The sequence below is a fragment of the Siniperca chuatsi genome, linkage group LG19, assembly GCF_020085105.1.
Source record: "Siniperca chuatsi isolate FFG_IHB_CAS linkage group LG19, ASM2008510v1, whole genome shotgun sequence".
Classification (NCBI taxonomy): domain Eukaryota; kingdom Metazoa; phylum Chordata; class Actinopteri; order Centrarchiformes; family Sinipercidae; genus Siniperca; species Siniperca chuatsi.
In genome coordinates this window covers 13995135-14010252 of record NC_058060.1, presented here as the reverse complement: position 1 = coordinate 14010252, position 15118 = coordinate 13995135, and the positions used below count along the sequence as shown (strand labels likewise).

Genomic DNA, 15118 nt, shown 5'->3' with positions numbered 1-15118 from the left:
GACCCTAGCCAACAGGCAAGAGACCTTGGTATTATCTTTGACTAGGAACTAAACCTCAAGACTCATGTGGGGAATGTGACCAAATCAGCTTTTTTCATAATCTAAAACAATTAACAAAACAAATTCACGCTTTTATTTCTAGCAGACTTGATTATTGTAATGCTCTCCCATCTGGTCTACCCAGCAAAATAAATACAAATGAAGCTGTTAGTGCAAGTTCAAGGAGGAAGACAATTCTAATTCTAATTTTGTTATCACTCTACTGTAGGTCTCCACCCCTCAGTTATTATCCAATAATTTCATTGGGACCAACGAGCATCTTAGCTGAAGAATATTTAAATAACCATACCTGTTCCGTTTCTCTGCTGTCATTGCAGTCTCCTTGTTTTGTTGCTTTGCCCCTAACCCTTTTAACACCCACCCACCACCACTGTCAATGCCCGGTCTATAGTTCCCCAGGGGGTTCTGATTGGATACTACTTATTGAGTTCCACTCCTAAAAATCAATGTACTGACGGGGTCAACATCAGCACAAAGTTGTGAGTAATGGTTGGAGTAGACATGACTTCTGAAAAGAACCGAACAAACAAGAAGTAGTATAACTTGATGGACGTAAATCAAAGATTCAAGGCTCGAAGGGTCTAACATGAAAAAATGCAACCAATCACATGACATTGTTGATGAGTTCAGAATCACAGAGGCCGTGTAAACAAGGTTGGCTGGCCAGCCTCTGCACACTGCAGCAATCAAAGCCAAAGGCAGCATTTCTTTTTGGTCACAAGCCTGCCATTTTGCCTATGTAAACACGCCAAATTCAATTTTGTTTGTAGTTTGCTTTATGTGTGGGATATATGGGATTTTTTCCAAACTCTGTGTAGTAGAGGCTTTGCCATGCCTACTTTGTGTAATTGACCAAAGGTATACCACAGGGTGGGTGGAGGTGGAACTTCTTTCACATAATAGCAATCAGAGGACAACTCAAAGCAAAAACTAGGGTGATTTTATTTTCACCAGAACGGTCCTCTTCCTCATTACTTTGTTTTTTTCTGGAACTGGCGAGTTGGTTTTCAGTGCCAAGAAGTGTATTCTACACTGTTCTGGCATTAAATGAGTTCCACCAAACCAGAGGAGAGTCTCATTCATGTCTGTGTAATTACAATCAGTGCAAGAGTGTCTCTGAATAAGACCCACCAGCAGCTCGAGAATAGGACTGCCTTGACAAAGCATTGACAACTGTGGAACAGGCAAAATTAAGCCCTCTCCATTCATACCCCCTAGTTCTTATTATTCACAAGCTATTTCACTGAGCTTGCTTTTGTGCTGGTATAATTACTTAATCTGAGCACTCCTAGGGTGAATTACTTTGTGTGCGGCAAGCAAGCAGCATTGCTTTGACTCAAGCTCCCAAAGGGGAATTGAGGCTAGCTTTAATTTTACTGTTTAAAAGTTGCAAATGTGATAATGGCCATTGTCAAAAGGGATTCATATGCTTGTGTTTCTGTCAGGGCTGCAGTTTTGTTTTATTTTTATAGGCATTATTATTACAATTTTGAGTAAGATTTTATCGCCCCTTTGTTTCCTTACTTATTTAAAGCATTTTATGGACGGTGTAGAGAATGATCCACAGTGCATTAGCAAGTGTGTACTGCACTATTTTGTGTTGTTTGCTGTTTATAATGGGCCTGGGCAACACTTAACTAGAATGGAGGCCCATCAAGGCAGACCGATAAGGACCTAGGGATCCACTCTAGTCAATTACTGCAAAGTGCCAAGTTCAACTCAGTGGGCCTTTTATAAAGTACACTAGCTGAGTAAACAAATGAATTGTACATCCATGGTTCCCCAACACAACCATGTGGCCCAGGGCAATCATACATCAAGCAGATTGATAGCGGTTGTCTCCACCAGGAAATAGAAGGGTCCCACTATTAAAGATAGGCAACCACATAGGACTCATAAGCTACTGGCCATCACACTCATTCTCAACTGCACTGTTCTGTCTGTATTGTCTTTTTACACCTTGACACTGGCTGTGGAAAGAGGAAGGTTATGTTTTGGAATTTTCCAAATGCTTTACAAGTATTGTTGTGGGGTGATACAGTGGATTAGATAGAATAATATTAACAGTTCTTTTTATTGATCCTCAGAGATGTTGCTGTCCTAAGAAAACCATTTAAAAACCCACCGAATTAGCGGAAAAATGCATTATATCAAAACAGAAAACAGGGCAGTTCTTCTTAGCTCAGGATGGTTACATGGTTTGCACAGGACCGCCAAGATATATGGGGTTACAATGACAAATGTGCATGTTCAAACATGTGTGAGAGAGAGCGAGAGAGAGTTTGTGTGAGTGTACGTTCACATTGTCTGGCAAGAAAGAGAAACTGTGGACTGTGTGCTCTGCAGCCTTTCATAAATGGAAGCACATCACTCCAGGTTGAAACTAAGTTATAAAGTTGTTAAGCTTGTGCAGCAGAGTGCAGTTTGTTCAAAGCTCTCAGGAACACAAGTTATTTGGTGAATTTGAAATGTTTTGAACACTTGCTCTAATTTCAATTCTGGAACAATATTTGTTTGTGTATGCATGTATTCTGAAATGCGGTTCAATGCCTGCAGTTGCAGCCCATATCTGCCCTATCACTAATAAATATAGTGAATTAACTGAGGGAAATAAATGAATAAATGAATAACTGAATGAATAAAATATCCAGAAGTTGGGGTATTAATTAATAACTAAAAAAAATCTGTAAATAAATCAAATTCATTTTTTACTAAACTACATTCCTTCCTAGCAAAATATTTTGACAAATTAAATATCTATTTCCCTCATGTACTTTTTACTTTTTATATTCTTTACGCATAGGCAGTTTTGGTGGCCTTGGCTTTAAGTTTTAAGATTCAGGATTCTGCTATTGACACTTTTAGGAAATCAAACCAAATTCTCAGCCAATTACACCTCAAAAAAAAACAAAAACATTAACTGGTGAGAGACTGCAAATGCTGGATTCATTGTAAGGCGTGCTGGGTATTGCTTTACCTTGCATGTAAGATATTCATTTGTCTCCCTGTCAAACATAACAGCTTGAATCTTCCAGTCTGCCATCATGCTTAGTAATGGCATGTGGACCATTAAGGCTAAACCACTAGTTTAGGCAGTGTGGTGCTGTACAATGTTGAATTCACTACTTTGAAATGTTGGTTATTTGTGGGGTTGGGGATAGCTAACCCCACAATAACCTAGGGTTATTTGTTATTAGGGTTATTACAATCTAGGGTTAGATAGCAGTTTGACTGATTTCAATTTACCTTTGTAAATCCATCATTGCCATACAGCTAGCTAGGTAGACCTGTTAGGCCTCGTCAGATTGAGAATTGAAGCTAGCCCTGTGTGCAGCTGAAACAGGCTCAATGTTTGTCCCGGAGCAGTGCGACGTCATCCGGCAAGGTGTTGCTTTGGACAATCAAATACATGCAAGTGCCCCCTTAATGTCTCTCAATGGTATCCTACTTCTTTCATTGGCAAACCATATAAAATATCTTATATGGGCTTTGGAAAATTATTTCTTGAAAAGACTGAGAACTCAACTAACTTCAACATAAACACACAACCAATGAAGTGTTTTCCCTAATCCTTCATCTCATCAAAGTAATTTGTTAGAGGACTGAGAATAACAGATTATTTAATGTACTATAGTAGAAGCAATGTCTGAATGGCCTGTGAGCTCATAATAAGTAATTGGAGTTACCAAAATGAAAGCATTTACTCAAGTCCTAAAACTCTGATAATGCACAATCAGCTGTCATAGACAGAAAAGTGTATTAGCTAAATGCATTAATAATGAGATTATAACATTTGAATGAGATACACTCCAAAAAATTTAGTTTCAGAGGTATTTGATTCATGAGGCATAATGGTTTCATTTCCTTCCACAAGTCTCCTGTTTGGCGCTTTTACTCTCATCTTGACATCAGCTTGCTTAAGTATATAATAGGAGGAGGGAATCAGTTTTATGTACTTTGTCACTGCTTTCCAGTAATAAATGACATGAATGAACCCTAAGGCCAAACTATATTTTGATCGATGGAAAAACATTCACAACTACTTTAAAGTGTCCAGTTGCTTTGGTGTATGGCCATTTTGCTGAGGTGGATTTTAGTGGTTAATAGTAAGCTTGACTTCTTGGATGGTAGCTGGCATTGGTTTCTCTGCTCTCTGCTTTGGTATAGCAAGAGTTGACTTTTTTCTGTCTTGTTAATATGGTGTGAAGTTGGTCTATTATTTTGGGGTTACTTTGGGTCGACCTCTCTGGACAGTCAGTTTGTGTTTTGCTGTAGTCTAGATCTCCAGTTAATGTATGTCTTTGCTACGGGAGAGTTGTATTTCAGTAACAGAGCAGCCATCGTTCTCTGTTGACAGATCTTCCGGAGGTGTTGGCTGGTGTTCAAGAAGGCCTCCAGTAAAGGACCCAGACGGTTAGAGAAGTACCCAGATGAGAAGGCAGCGTACTTCAGGAGCTTCCACAAGGTAAACACACACGACTGAAACACATTATAAATTACATTCTGATCATTCTGATATTCATTCAATTTGTCTTAATCTATTTATTTACCATTTTGAATACTGTACAGCATTAAAGTCACAACAATATTAGAGCTGAAATGATTAGTCAAACACTCGATTAGTCGATAAATATCCTAATTATATTAGATTTATCGATCTATAAAATGTCAGAAAATAATGAGAAATCACATTTTCCTAAAGTGACATCTAAAACTAAAAAACATAGTTAAGAAAAATCTTAGAAACATCTTAAAAAATATATGTTAAAGATGTCTCCTGCATCTTTAGGAAAGTAAGATTGTCATTTTCACTGTTTTCTGACATTTTGGACCAAACATAAATCGATTATTCGAGAAAGTTATCGGCACATTAATAGATTAGATTAGATCTAATCTAATAGATCATTAAAATAATAAGTTGTTGCAATCCTAAGCAATAAGTTATATTGTAAAGTACTTTTATAAAATCAAAGTTCACACCATGCTTCAAAATAAAAACAAATGAAAACACAAAGTATATGGAGGTTGTAGTACCTGGAGCTTTATGCATCTTTATGGATATTTATTTCTTTGTGGTATACAAGAAATCAAGAAAAGGTTTAAATTTACATTTTTGTTGCTAGTGATGAGGCCTTAGGATAATAATGTCAGTCAGTCCTTTGGTTGATCAAGATAATGCAACATGTAGTGACCAGATTGCCATGAAATTAGGAATCAATATTCATAATCTCCGGATTATGATTCCTAATGATTTGGTAACACCCTGACCTTCTGTCTAACATCACCATCGGACAACCATTCCAGTTACTAAAGTCTGATAATGTAACTAATATAAAACACCATATATGGCATTCAATCTCCTGTAGGTCCCCAGAGCATCATGAATTTTAAAGTGTGTCTTTGTCTTCTTGAATACCAAAAGGAGATTTAAACCTGGTGTGTCACTCTCCAGGGAACAGTCTCTGGCTGAGTCTAAATGTTACTGCTACATCGGCATGCAGAGCACATTCATCAGACAACAGCCAAGGGTTTCATTTTGCAGTTTGGCCAACTGGTGGAATTAATTAGCTTTAGCTGATAAAATCTGACGCCAGTGGTCGCCCACCAAAAATGAGGAGCCGGAAATTGTATTTAGGGATAAGATGTATTCTCTAAAATCAACAGAAAAAATGTTTTTTTTTTAAATGCAGTACTTTTTGTATAAGATTAAGTTACTCAAGGTGGGTTTTTACATTGTATTGAAAAAAAAAAGAATATTAAACCTATTGAATAAATGCTATCACTGAGCACTAAACTGTATTACACACTACTACCAAGAACCTTGTTTTCATCTTCATATAAAAAGTTCTGTCCATTGGCCGCAGATGATGGAGTTAAGGATCCATTAAGACACATTTTGTAACTTTATCTGCTCCTCTGGGGCCTTTTTCCTCCCTTTTGAAAGTAATAATCCAGTATATAATATGTCTCTCCCCATCTCTTAAGAAATACTCCAATTATGGCTCATTATCATGGTGAGGGGAGATGATGTTAAAGGAGTGGCACCAGGTTTCCTACGTGGCTGCAGTTTAAGAGCTGATTTAGTAGTTGGTAACAGGCTGTCTACTACCATCTAATTATAAATTAAGTTGGGGTTTTTTCTAACACAGTGGAAATTTTGCATTTTTGTAGTTTCCTCAATTTGCCAGAATGCATGTGAGCACAAGACAGGTAGATGTTTTGATCCATTTTGTTAGCATCACCTGCTGCTACAGTATCAGCCATGTTTTGTGAATGAAGCATCTGCCTACTGCATCATGCTGTCACTCGGGGCGTCCAGTGTGGCTGTAACCTGCCCCTCCCAGAGGCATCTCATACACCCAGCACTGGAGTGAGCGATGAGTGCACACATGCACCAGTGCACCTGGTAATGCATCGCCACAAAGATCAAGAAAGGTCCCGTCTGAGGGCTTCATTCAACGCTGCAGTGCTTTGGGAGGAAATAGGCTGCACTGGTGGCTGATTTACAGAATCAACACAAAGGAGATTGGCTTTCTTACCCTCTTTTTTCTTTCTCTCTTCCTATCCCCCACCCCCCCTTCCCTGTGCCTTTTTCTCTGTCTGAGAAACGCTGGTCCACATAGTAAAACAATCCCTGAATAGTTTTAGCAATATTTTTAGCTCTGTGAAAAGCTACTTTTCTGTGTGCTACATTTCTTGAGCTCTCCTGTGCTCCTCACACAGGCAGCTAAAGTAGAAGAGTTGTATTTAAATGCCTAAATACAGTATGTGCATGGAAGTGGAAATAACCAGTGAAGCAAAGAGTGGTGATCGGTAGACCACTTCAGTCTAGAGTGAAATATCTCAACAACTATTGGAGGGATTGGCATGAAATTTGGGACAGTCATTCATGTCCCCCTCAGAATGTATTCACTTCACTTTGTAAAGTGTTTATATACATCAGCCTCAGTTGTACTTTGTGTTCTGTGCTAATTATTGAAAGTTAGCATGCTAACACACTAAACTAAGAGAGTGAACAAGGTAAACATTATAACTGCTAAACATCAGCATGTTAGCATTGTCATTGTGAGCATGTTACCAAGCTGACATCAGAACTCTAAGCGCTGCTGTGCGAAAGTACAGCCTCACAGAGCCACTAGCGTGGCTGTAGACTCGTAGTTTTCTTAATATGAGATTTAACTTACACCTTTAAATAAATGAGAAGAAAGAAGAGGAGAGGAGAGTAAGAACAGGTCTCATCACAAATGATTCGCTTTGCTCGGACTCTTGCGCCTTAGGCTGGGAATGCACCCAAACCTCTCCCTTAGACACAGAGCTACACACACACACACACACACACACACACACACACACACACACACACACACACACACACACACACACACACACACACACACACACACACACAAAGCGAGAGAGACTAAAACATGCACAGTTACACACTAAACACAGAGAAAGAGATGAGAGGCTGGTGGAATTCACGGCTCAGAAATTCCCACTGTTGATGCTTACTTTGTGTCAGTTATATGTATGAATAGCCTGCCTGAGGACAAATACATACTGTATCTTCACAGGGGGGAAAAAATGACCTCATCTCATATAAAATATTTAGATACTATCTTTGAGTGGGATAAGCTATAACAAATGAAAAATATTTGCTATCTCTATCTCCTCTCCCTTTTCTATTTTTTTGTATTTCCCTGCTCTGAAATTTATTATATGTAATGTTATTGTACAACCACATATGTTGTGTGTGTTATTAGGTCTGGTCTTTTAACCTTAAACAGTTAAGCTTTACTATACGGGCAGTGAGCCCAGCTAATTCATTCCCAACAGTCTGGCAAAGGGCCCACAGTTAGCACACAATGGACTACAATAATGTAATGGGCCTTATCTCCCAGGCAGAGTGAACACAGCGAAGACTGTTCAACAAAATGGCTTGTAAATGCGGGTGATATTCAATTAAATGTAATCTTCTCTTTTTTTTCATTTGCGATCAATCTCCTGGTAAAGTGAGTTAGATGCTTTTGATCGCACTCCTCCCTATTGACTGGAAAAAGCTGTTTCAAGGAGAGGCACTTGAACAGTGGATGCATAGTGTATACAGAATTAGCATCAGGCCTTATTTTCACATAAAGTGCTTTTAAAATAAATAGCAATACATTACATACTACACACTATACTGCAGCTACCACCACGCTGCAACGAGCAGACATTGTGGGTGATTTCTTACATTTTGAAAAGAGCTTTTCGTAATCAGCTGAAAAACTGCTATTATTTATTTATCCTTTAAGATCACCCACATTTCTGTTTTACTTTGCCATCCTTATATGCTAAGCCTCCATTGCACTTTCAGCGAAGCAGTGCAAAATGACAGTTAAGCCTTGCTGCTTCTGCTGCTGGCTGTGTTCATTCAAGGAAATGTGCCGCTGCCACTCTCTCCTTCCTCTTTAGATCACTGAGCTCCATAACATCAAGAACATTACCCGGATGCCGCGGGAGACAAAAAAGCATGCTGTGGCGATCATCTTCTGTGACGACACATCCAAGACGTTTTCCTGTGAATCAGGTAAGTGCAAAATGAGTCTTCCTCAGCTATAGTAGAGCAGGGGAGGGAGGAAAGCATTGACTTCTAGGGTGTTTTTTATTTTTTGCATACAAAGGCATGAATGTGTGTCGGCAGATGTTGCATGAGAAGTAGAGGGGTAATTTGCGAGAAGTTTTGGCAAGAAGCGAAGGAAGAATCAGAAATGAGAGGCAGAAAGAGAAAGAGAGAGGTGAAAGAGGCAGTGGAGAATTGGAGTTTAGCCAAGTGATGCTCATTTGCCGCTATATTAAGAAGTGGGAGGATCTGTTCCGAAATATTGATTTTCATACTGCAGGTATGAAAAACGATATTGGGCATCGTTTGCAGTGTGTTTCAACCCAATTATGGACTGTAACAATAGAGATTGCCTCTAATACGTGGACAGGAAGCCAAAGAGGCACATCATCTGCACATGGTCGCTTGAGATTCAACAGTCTGTTCTTTAGGTGCAAATAAATGGAGCTGGATGTAGAGGAAACCAGGGGCTAGATAAGGTGGATGAACCTTAATGTGCTACCACTGAACAACTCAATCTTCACTCCAGCCTTGTGGATGTGTGCGCACGTGTGTGATGATCAAATATCTGTTGATGAAGAGTAGCAGTAAACCTCAGGGGAAATATTATTGAAATTAGAGTAAAGGCAAGAGAGAGTTCACCGCTCTGTTTCCCATGATAACTCACTCTTTCTCCCTCTCTCTCTCTCGGCTCCAAATTTCCATGCCCAGAGCCTTCCCCCTCACACCACCATATGGATGTCTCTATCACCGTGTGTCCACTGACCTCCCATAGTCCTTCACTTCCTGGATCCCCCCTACATTTACACCCATCACCTCTAGTACATTGTGTGAGCATACACACATTGACCACATATACAGTATGAAGAAATACATGATATTAATGATTTTTATATGTGACATTTTTTTATTTGAGTTACTGTTTTTCAAGTCATCTAAGTACTGGAAGGAAATTGTCATCTTTTTTTTTTTTTTTTTTGCTTTAATGGGCGTTATGTGTTTATAGTAAAAAACAGTAAAAATGTATTGCAGAGCTGAATTTGCCAGGTCCAGCTGGGTCAGTTTACATGAGAGCTTACCTACATTGGATGCTAATTTGGCATACGGCCTTTCCAGTGCAGCGTGATGTCAATGGAAAACTGAACCTGGCATTTGGAAAGCAAACTTCAAACTTATTTGAGGGCCGCCATCCAAAGAAGCCAAATCATTGTGAAGACTGTTTTTTAAAAGAAAAGAAAATTAATTAGGCCTCACGATGATCGCCTGATATTTTATTTTTAAATATAACCCTTTGATGCCTCCACCCAAACAGTGCCATGTTGTTAGTGTACTGTCAATGAAGCAAGGAACTGAACAAAATACGGTAACAGCCATTTTTTGACAGATGTGTGCATCTGTCAAATATGCACCATAAAGAGATAAAGACAGAGTGTGACCTGCAGATGGATAATGCGTCAACTCCTGATATTCCACAGCTGAATCAGGTCCGAGGAAATTGTTCATACAATATTACCTATTGTATTTGTCTGTGTAACAACAGCCCGCTGCTGAAATCAGGAAAGACAAAGGATCCTGACTGTCTCCTAATATGATTCTCACATTTAATTCTCTCACTCCAACCTTCTTGCACCCTCACACACTCTTTGCTAATACAAAACGCTACTCCATCATATTCCATCACACACATACACCTCCACACAAACAGAGATGTGCTCCTACCATATTTCTTCATGCATGGCACATAGACTAGCAAGGCTGCCTCTGTGCAGTGTTTGTTTAGCCGATTTTCCACTCAGTGGCCTTAAAAGTGTGGGAGTTTAGAGGCTCTTAAAGGCCATAGTAACACTGAATGAGAAAAGCTGAATCTGGGGAGGCATGAGCAAGGAGCTAAAGTGCAGAGCTGCTGCTGCCTATGAGTGTATGTGTGTGTCCATCTGTATTTCTGCTTTCTTTTAAGTGTGAATGAAGTGCTTCAGGCAGCAGCAGACCTTTCCTTCACCCTGCAAAGTTGTGTAGATCTGTCCCATTGGACACCAGAGTTGATCTGACAAACAGGCTGTCAGCTATTATGCAAGCTGGTTTGAAGTGAATGAAATGAAATTACCTCCACACACATATTACACAAGACTTTTGATTAATAAGCGCAGAAAGATTGTGCCGTTCCCGCACTTCCACGTGCCTTAGTACACATTGCTGGCCATAGTAACATATCCCAGAATTCAACAGGGCCTGGAGTTAAGGAGCTTCAGAAAGAAAACCAACTCTGGCATTTGCCTCATTTCATACTTCAGTAACTCTCACCAAAAGCTCACATACGACAATTGGAAATCTTCTGCATTGTAAACACAATTTTTTTTCTGACTTAACAGGAAGGAAGATTGGTATTCAAAAACAAGACTTCCACGCAGACGCCCAGATTTGATTCATGAAATCATTTGTCTCCACTTACCCTCCAATTAAAAATTTCAGTCTTACAATGAATGCCCTCCCCCCCTTTAAGTACCAGCTGTCACATGGTGTAGATATAACTCCCTACACAGAGCTCAATTCCTAAAACCAAGACTGCTGCCTTAAAAGTCAATGATCAACTCCCCTGATTTATTCCAAAATTCCACAAATTTACTATTACAACGAACGCTTAATGGAATAGTTCAACATTGCTTTGTTTGCTTTCTTGCTGAGAGTTTGTTGAGAAGATTGACACCATTCTCATGTCTGTACGTTGAATATGTAGCTACTAACAGCCAGTTAGCTAGAAATAACGTGTTATATGAGCTGGTGGTGGTAGGCAGATTTGTTGCCGCTGGAAAGAGCCAGGGTCGCTGTTTCACCCTGTTTCCAGTCTTTGTGCTAAGCTAACTGGCAGTGCTAGCTTCATATTTAACGTACAGACATGAGAGTGGTGTCAATTTTCTCATCTAACGACAAGTAAGCAAATACGTGTACTTATTCCTTTAACCATCGATCATCAATCACATAGATTTTTCTCCCCCCTGGTTACTGTTACCTGTACTCATGTCCTGTACATCCGGCATTTTATTCCGAAATTTCTTGGGATTTATGTGCATTTGCATGTGTAAACACACTAAAGGCAGCACAGTTGTGGTAGTGGACAGTATGTTTTATTATATCTGCAGTGTTGGGTATGGAAGAAGTGTGTGTGTGTGTGTGTGTTTGATGTTAGCCATGCCTTAACGCTGTGCCGCTGTGTGGCTTTGTGCAGAGCTGGATGCAGAGGAATGGTGTAAGCTGCTGTGCGTGGAGTGCCTGGGCAGCCGTCTCAACGACATCAGCCTGGGAGAGCCAGACCTGTTAGCAGCGGGGGTGCAGCGGGAGCAGAACGGTGAGTGCCCAATTAGTCCCTGCTAACACAGACAGCCATTCAGGGTCAATCTCTCTCCCTCAGCCCGCCACCAAGCAGTTACCGGTTGCAGTCTGGGCCCATATGTGTTAATGCAACTGAGCCTTCAGAGGGTTAGAGGAGCAGAACAGCCACTGTCCAATTAGGCCTGGCTAATAAGGGCCATTTTTTGTCAGTACCTGATACGAAGTCCCCTGTAACAGTCTTTAGTTGCATTAGCACATGTTGGTTCAACTTCAGAAGTACATTTGGATGTGTGTGTGTTGAAGGAAACCTGTGTGTGTGTGTGTGTGTGTGTGTGTGTGTGTGTGTGTGAGTTAGAGCACAGGTCACAGGCTGTGGTCGGGGCTCTGTTCCAGGCCTAATGAGAAGTGCTGTGCATCACTGGCTTGCTTCATAATGAAGCTTGTCACAGAGATGGATGAGATTATGGCTCCTAAAGCCATGTGAAATAAATGTGCTTCCCCACATATTCCACTCGCAGGAAATGGAAAAGAGAGGAGACAACAGGGTTCTGCTATCACAGTGGAGCTCATTCTCTGTGTAATTTGTAAACTCGCAGAGGAAATTGAAAAGGCAACAGGCAAAGAAGAGCAGTTTAAAGTTGTAAAAGGGCGAGTAATTGAAAAGAATTCGCCGTCATTTCAGCCCATTTCATTTCACTGCAGCCGTAAAGTGAAATTGTATTCTTCAACATAACTTGGCCCCATTTATTTAAGATATCAACACACAAGTTTTTGACTGTGCTGCGGTGAGCCAACTGAACTGTAACAAGGCAATTCCTCTCTCTTCTCTTGTGGCAGAAGTATTTGGTGCTCATACAAAAGTTGCAGCAATGTGCTATGGAGACAAGCTGAGCCAGAGCCTCTCTGCTGCCTGTATGAGTGAACGAAACAAGAGGCCTGGACCTGCAACCATGTTTCAATTAGTAGCCCTCCCCAAACAGCAGGGGCCGATAATTAGATCAGAGTTAATTTTCACTGTACCTAAAAATACGCCACACTATGACATTGCCATTTTCTATCCACTGCAGACACATAGCTTATTTTGAATCATTAAGCGTAATTAGTGAGAACTAATTTAGATTATGGAGAGCTCTCTGCCTCTCTGTCTCTCGTCGTCTTTCTGTCTGCCTCAGAGAGTTAGTTTAATGTGAACAGGGAGATTTGGCTCCTTGATCCCAGTCCAGCTTACTCGATGGCTAGTTAGACCCACTGTAGGTGAAGTCAGGTAAAGTGCTATTTAAAATACCTTTTTTAAGGGTTGTTTTACTCTTTTTTGCCACATTGGATAAAAAACACAAAGTTAAAGTGAGTCAGGGGTAAGTAAAGTAGGCAAAAGTCAATTTAGTATATTGTTACTATGTATTATTATGCTATACTGATTGGGTAATTGCATACAAAATAGATGACGCTATCCAAAATGGTGAGGCAAACCCCACTCATTTGTTTCCGTATGCACAATGCTTAAATTGTATAAAAATGATATTCTGTTGCAATCTTTTAGTAGCTATGTGTTTCATGCTCACATAGCAGAGCAGATCTTAATCAGACTCTCCTGCAACCCCTTTTAATATATATATATTAGATAGATATTTTGACGCTCTCAAAAATCAGAGATTCTGTCTAAATAGCTTGACATTTGGGCGAAACATGCTTATTCGCTTTCTTGCCGAGAGTTAGATGAGAAGATTGATACCACTTTCGTGTCTGTACGATAAATACGACACTACTGCCAGGAGACGGTTAGCTAAGCTTAGCTCAGCACAAAGATTGCAAGCGGGGGAAACAGCTAGCCTGGCTTTGTCCAAAGGTAAAAAAAGCAGGTAAATAAACCTCTGAAGCTCAATTAAACAAATGAAATATGAACTATTAATTTGTGAGCTTTAGAAGTGCTGGTAGGCAGATTTTGAGACAGCTCGAAACGTGGTTAAAACAAGCTGCATGGGTTTCATATTTTAAACGAACCGACCCTGTAACACTGGATGTAAATAGTTTATGGTCAGTTTAAAAGTGTCCCATCTCGCCACGTTTGTACCATTGTGATTTTTTTTTTAATAATCTTTTTGTGAATCTTTCCAGAACGTTTCAACGTGTACCTAATGCCCACCCCTAACCTGGACATCTACGGGGAGTGCACCATGCAGATCACCCATGAAAACATCTACCTGTGGGACATTCACAACGCTCGCCTCAAGCTCGTCATGTGGCCTCTCAGCTCCCTGCGCAGATACGGACGAGACTCCACCTGGTTCACTTTTGAGTCCGGAAGGTGTGTGTGCATGAATGAAAAGTGCTTGTGTTGTCTTGTGCGTGTGTGTGATTGAAATGTTGGTGGTGGGAAGGAAAAAAACAAAAACTTACTTTTGGAAATGAAAACTTCAACAAAGCAACTTTGGATATCCAAAACATCCCAGGATATCAACATTTGCCGCAGAGCCCTTCAGGCATTGATGTGACAGGTGTCTCTGTGAATGTGTGTCTTTGTTTGTGTACTGTACCTACTCATGCGTGTGTGTGTGTGTGTGTGTGTGTGTGTGTTTGACTTCAGTGGGCTATTATATCAATGTGCCTCTCTGTAAATGTACATTCAACCATGCATATTTGTAAATCAGCAATCCAAGAGTGAGCACGATCAAAGTGTGTGCACTTCTCTCTGTCTCTGTGTGTGTGTTCCTGGCGCAGGATGTGTGACACAGGAGAGGGTTTGTTCACGTTCCAGACGCGGGAGGGGGAGATGATCTACCAGCGGGTCCACTCGGCCACGCTGGCCATTGCCCAGCAGCATGAAAGGATGATGGAGGAGATAGAGAAGAGCTCCCAGGTACATTTTTTTTTTTTACATTTTTGGTTGTTTATCTGATACCCACAGCAGCTCAAAATGAGGCCAACCATTTTATTCTAGTACTGCCAATGTTACAAACAGCTGATAATGAGTGCAAGTGTCAACATGCTGTTGTTTCAGGAATAATTATTTACTGTAAGGATAGTGTGCCTCACTTTCATACAGTCGCTAAAATAACCTGTTCCACCTAATGCGAGAAGAAACACTGAGCAAGAATCATTTGCACAAAGACTGTTGCACAACACGTATTT

The 15118-nt window shown here is 40.3% G+C and overlaps 1 protein-coding gene across 2 annotated transcripts in view; it reads left to right on the top strand.

Annotated features, from left to right (window-relative positions):
- dok6 (docking protein 6) overlaps positions 1–15118 on the top strand; it is a 45168-nt gene that overhangs the window by 19006 nt on the left and 11044 nt on the right. Inside the window, exons 2-6 of one of the 2 annotated variants that reach the window (XM_044176548.1) lie at positions 4418–4525; positions 8515–8629; positions 11886–12005; positions 14105–14294; positions 14708–14846. In XM_044176548.1, coding sequence (XP_044032483.1) covers positions 4418–4525; positions 8515–8629; positions 11886–12005; positions 14105–14294; positions 14708–14846 — 672 coding nt within the window. Of the gene's footprint in view, positions 1–4417; positions 4526–8514; positions 8630–11658; positions 11778–11885; positions 12006–14104; positions 14295–14707; positions 14847–15118 lie in introns of those variants that run through there. The other variant, XM_044176549.1, reaches the window with a different exon arrangement.